Source organism: Oxyura jamaicensis (assembly GCF_011077185.1).
Source record: "Oxyura jamaicensis isolate SHBP4307 breed ruddy duck chromosome 25 unlocalized genomic scaffold, BPBGC_Ojam_1.0 oxy25_random_OJ72675, whole genome shotgun sequence".
In the NCBI taxonomy this organism is placed as follows: Eukaryota; Metazoa; Chordata; class Aves; order Anseriformes; family Anatidae; genus Oxyura; species Oxyura jamaicensis.
This window is the reverse complement of record NW_023304709.1, coordinates 1-4,753: the sequence shown is the minus strand read 5'-3', so window position 1 is coordinate 4,753 and position 4,753 is coordinate 1. Positions and strand designations below refer to the sequence as shown.

The 4,753-nt window shown below is 71.4% G+C and overlaps 2 protein-coding genes across 3 annotated transcripts; both read left to right on the top strand.

Annotated features, from left to right (window-relative positions):
- The first annotated feature begins 321 nt into the window (after positions 1-321).
- Positions 322-2,035, top strand: LOC118158311 (HCLS1-associated protein X-1-like). The gene is given in 8 exon segments (XM_035312949.1): positions 322-498; positions 574-877; positions 880-1,002; positions 1,111-1,156; positions 1,240-1,355; positions 1,443-1,593; positions 1,686-1,830; positions 1,921-2,035. Coding segments are annotated over 7 exon segments (912 nt in total). The 5' UTR covers positions 322-445; the 3' UTR covers positions 1,805-1,830; positions 1,921-2,035.
- Positions 2,036-2,166: 131 nt separating this feature from the next.
- On the top strand, positions 2,167-4,724 carry LOC118158312 (aquaporin-10-like). 2 transcript variants are annotated; one of them, XM_035312951.1, is made up of 6 exons: positions 2,167-2,736; positions 3,469-3,595; positions 3,733-3,870; positions 4,004-4,122; positions 4,198-4,415; positions 4,487-4,724. In XM_035312951.1, the coding sequence occupies exons 1-6, from the start codon at positions 2,632-2,634 to the stop codon at positions 4,683-4,685; spliced, it is 906 nt and encodes a 301-aa protein (XP_035168842.1). In that variant the 5' UTR covers positions 2,167-2,631; the 3' UTR covers positions 4,686-4,724. The 2 variants fall into 2 exon arrangements, with proteins under 2 accessions (XP_035168842.1, XP_035168841.1); XM_035312950.1 differs by lacking the exon at positions 2,167-2,736 and having other exon boundaries at positions 3,394-3,870; positions 4,490-4,724.
- Positions 4,725-4,753: the final 29 nt, after the last annotated feature.

Genomic DNA, 4,753 nt, shown 5'->3' with positions numbered 1-4,753 from the left:
TACTGGTGTTACTGGGGCTGCTGGTGGTGTTACTGGGGCTGCTGGTGTGTTACTGGGGCTGCTGCTGGTGTTACTGGGGTTACTGATGTTAGTGGGACCCCTGGTGTTACTGGGGTGGCTGCTGTGTTACCGCTGTTACTGGTGCTACTGGGGCTGCTGGTGTTACTGCTGTGGTGCTACTGGGGCTGGTGCTACTGGGATTGCCGGCGTTACTGCTGCTACTGGGACTGCTGGTGTTACTGGTGTGTTACTGGGGCTGCGCCCCCCGGAGGCCACAGGACCCCTCCCCAGAAGCGCCGGGGCCGGGCCGGGCCGGGCCGTGGCGGGGGGGGGGGGGGTGCGGGGAGGCCCCGGGCCGTGTCCAAGCCCCGTTCCCGGCCCCGGGGGCGCTTTGCGGCGGCGGCGCTTTACGGCTGCGGGCGGCGGCGCTTTGCGGCCGGGCCCGATGAACTTTTACGACGCCTTCCGCGGCTTCTTCGGGCTCCCGGGGGGCCGCAGGTACCGGGACGGGCCCGGGACCCCTCCCGGACCCCCGTTCCCCTTCCCGGTCTCAGCCCCAATCCCACCCCGCAGGCCCCGGGAGCCGCTGTTCGGCGGAGCGCCGCGGGACGAGGATGACGACGGGGACGAGGACGCCGAGGGCCCCCCCGGGCCGCCGCCGCCCTCCGATGGCTTCGGCTTCGGCTTCGGCCCCAGCGGCGCCCTCGAGGAGCTGCTCCGGGACGCGGGCGAGCTCCTGGGCGTCTTCGGGGGAGCCTGGGCCGGGTTTCCCCCGGCCATAGGTGGGAACGGGACCGGGGCTGGGCTCGGGGGTGGGTGGGTGGGATTCGGCGGAGCCCCGAGGCTCGGCTTCACCCCCACCCTTGCCCCCGGTTGTGCCCCGCAGAGCCCCCCCTGCCCCGTCCCGGCCCCGGGCGGCCGCTGCGCGACTCGATGCTGAAGCACCCGGACGGCCCCGAGGATGCCCGAGACCCTGTCCGGCCCTGGAGCCTCCTCCCGGGGGTACGTGGGGGGGGCCCTGCCCTGCCGGGGGGGGCTTCGGGTGGCGGAGCCCCCCCCCCGGGCCCTGGCACCGGGCTCCGGTGACCGGCGCCTGGCTTTGCCTTGCAGCTGGAGGATGCTCCCCCGGCCCCTCCGGAGCGCAGGGAGGACCGAGGTGGGTGCAGGGGCTGCAGCTGGCGGGGGGGGGGTCGGGGCCGGGCCCCCCTTCCCCATGCTCACCGCGCGTCCGCCCCCCAGATCTGGACTCGCAGGTGTCCTCGGCGGGGCTGGGCACCATCCTGAGGCCCGACGAGCCCCAGCCCCGCTCCTACTTCAAGAGCGTCTCCGTCACCAAAGTGACGCTGCCTGACGGGGTGAGTGTGCTCGGCCCCGTGCCGTGGCGTGGGTGCCCCGTGACCCCGTGCGGGTGCCCCGTGACCCCGTGCGGGTGCCCCGTGCAGGCGGTGGAGGAGCGCCGCACCGTGCAGGACAGCCACGGCCGCCGCGAGACGACCGTCACCCTCCGGAGGGGCGACCAGACCTTCGTCACCACCACCAAGGAGGACGGGCAGGGCAAGGACTACCGCGAGGAGCTGCTCAACGTGGATGACCGTGAGTGGGGCGCCGAGGGGGGGAGCACAGGGGATGGGTGAGGGGAGCAGGACGGCGCCCTGCGATCGAGCTCCCCCCCCCCTGCTCTCCAGGGGACCTGGCGCAGTTCGCAGGCACGTGGCCGCAGCAGGACGAGCTCCACGCTCCCACCCTGAGCGACCCCTCGTCCGTGCTGGGCACCTTCTTCCGCCGCTGGTTCTCCGGCTGGTAGCCCTGCCCTCCCGCTGGCCACCCCTGTACGTGAGAGGGGCACGGGGGCACCGGGGGGGCTGCCTGGCCCTGCCCGGGGTGGGCACAGCCCCTTCTCACCGCCCATTTTCCTCGCAGGTGGGCCGGGTCCTGCTGGGACGCGACGGCTGTGCTGGGGGTGCCCCGCGGCACCACCATGTTTTGGGGGCGAGCGTGTAAATGTGTACAGAGCAATAAAGTCTGTTTATGCTAACGGTGACGTGCGAGGCTCCTTCGGGCACGGGGTGGGCTGGGACCCCCCAGATTTGGAGGTGGGGGTCGCACTGCAGCTCCGGGGCCTGCCTTGCGGGCACAGATACCCGCAGGGCTCCTCTGCCCTGGCCCCGTGCCCGCACTGCTCCCTGCCCGCCTCCCTCTCCTGCTTCATCGCCTCCCGCGGGCCCTTCTTGAGGGCCCTGGGAGCACTTCCAAGGCCTTTTCATTAGCGCTGCCTGCGGCTGTGGCTTGGGAAGGGACCCGGCGGAGGGAAGCTGCGGCTCTCCAGTTGGGGAGGCTCCCACACCGGGACGCGGGGCAGCGCGGACTTACACGAGCCAGGACTCAGTGCCCCGCAGCCACCGGGGAATCCTCAGGGGGCTCCAGCACCACAGGCAGGGACAGGTGGCAGCAGGGACGCGGCTGCTGCCCACGGCCCCACGCGGGACTCTGGTCCCTGCGAGGCGTCTCCCCGCTGCAGCTCGCAGCCCTGATTGGTGTAAAGTCTGCTCGTTATCACCCACCCCAGCCCGGGGCTCATAAAATGCCCCAGGGAGCCGGTGCTGCTGCCACTGCCCCTGCCTGGCCGGCCCCATGGGCTCCGCGTCCTTCTTGAAGAGGGCCCAGGCCCTGCTCCGTGTCCGGAACCGGCTCCTGCGGGAGTGCCTGGCCGAGCTGCTGGCCGTCTTCGTGCTCATCGTGAGCGGGGCACGGGGGCTGCGGGTGGGCTGGGGATGGGGCCGAGCGCGGGGCGGCCACCGCTGGGGTCCTGCAGCCCCGCGGCTGCGCTGCGCCCTGGGATGGGGACGGGATGGGGCTGCCTGGGGGGGTGGCTGTGCCGTGACTGACAGTGACCCCAAACCCGCCTCACCTCCGGCGTGAACCCTGGTCCCACGATGCCCGATGCACCCTCTGCTGCGGGCGCTCCGACGCGATAAGGGAGCGGGTGCTGCCACGTGTGCCTGAGGGGGCAGAGCTGGGCAACGCGTGCCTTGACACCTCCTGCCCCGAGGCAGGCAAAGGTTGGGCTCCAGAGCTGCGCTGGGCACTTGGGACGGATCCAGCAGCGGTGAACGTTGGCACCGCAGCTCTGCCAGCACCCCCCAGCCCCGAGGTCTCCCTGCAGAAGCAGATGACTCAGTTACTGATAATAATTTTCCCTCATCATCAAAAATGTGAGCGAGGGCAGTAACCACAGCCCTGCCTGGCCCGTCCTGCGTGGGCAGCTGGAGCCCAGAAAATGGGGAGCCCCGCGCCCAACCACACAAAACCACCGAGACTGCAGGGGAAGAGGCACCGGGGCAGCGCGTGGCACGGGGCGGTGTTGGTCCCGACCGTGCCCGCAGCGCGGGGACCACGGGTGCTGTGCAGGGGCTCAGCGAGGGGCCGGGGGTGCAGAGGCGGTGGTGGAGCCGTGCCCCTCTCCCCCAGCTGATCACGCTGAGCGGCTCGGCGCAGATGGTCACCAGCTCCGGGACCAAGGGGAACATCCTCACCTCCTACCTGGCGGGTGCCCTGGCGGTCATGGTGGCCATCTACACAGCGGGGGGAGTCTCTGGTGAGGCTGGGGTCCCTGCGCTGCTGCGGGGGCTCTGTTCTGCGCTCCCTACGCTCACTCCCCCAGCACCAGGATGCTGCCGGCTCCGGATCCTTCAGGTCCCCAGCTCCCAGCCCCTCTTCCCCACTCTGTTGCAGGGGCTCACCTGAACCCAGCTTTCTCCCTCTGCATGTGCCTGCTGGGGCAGCTCCCGCTGTGGAAATTTCCCATTTTCGTGGCCGTGCAGACCTTGGGATCTTTCATCGCCGCCGGAGCCGTCTACGCCCTGTACTATGGTATGCAGAAGCCCACGTGCACCCCGGCTCTGTGGGGACAGGGTGTGCACAGGGCGGGCGTGCTGCCGGGGTCCTGGCTCCGCATGTGCCCTGCACCGAGGGGTCACCGCGGTGCACTGGCTGTGCCCGGCAGACGCCATCCAGTTCTACAGCAACGGGACCCTCGCCGCCTCCGGCCCCCTGGAAACCGCCTCCATCTTCGCCACGTACCCCGCCAAGTACCTCTCCCTCTCCAATGGCTTCTTGGACCAGGTGGGTGCCAGCCCCGCGGCCCCCCCGCCGGGGTGCTGGCCCCCGTGGCGCTGAGCTGCCGTGCCGGCCCCGCAGGTGATGGGCACGGCGCTGCTGATCGTGGGCATCCTGGCCATCACCGACACCCGCAACAAGGGCGTCCCCGAGGGCCTGGAGCCGGTGGCCGTGGCCCTGCTGGTTTTCTCCATCGAGGTCTCCATGGGCTCCAACTGCGGCTGCCCCATGAACCCCGCGCGGGATTTCGGGCCCCGGCTCTTCACCTACGTGGCGGGCTGGGGCGCGGAGGTCTTCAGGTGGGTAGGGGGGACACGGGGAACGGGGGGCAGCACGGACGCCCCCGCGCCCACGCTGCCCCGGTCCCCAGCAGGGACAACGCCTGGTGGTGGGTGCCGGTGGTGGCCCCGCTGCTGGGGGCGGCCGTGGGCACGGCGCTCTACCAGCTCCTCGTGGCCTTCCACCACCCGGCGGAGAACGGCGGCGGCGGTGCCCGGGGGGCCAAGGGGGACGGCGGCAGCAGCAGCAGCACCACCATCCCCCTGGGAGCCGGGCCCTGGGACAAGTGACACCGGGCAGCGGCGCGGCCCCAATAAAGGAACCCCGATGCGGGCACCGCGTGTCTGTGCTGGGGGGC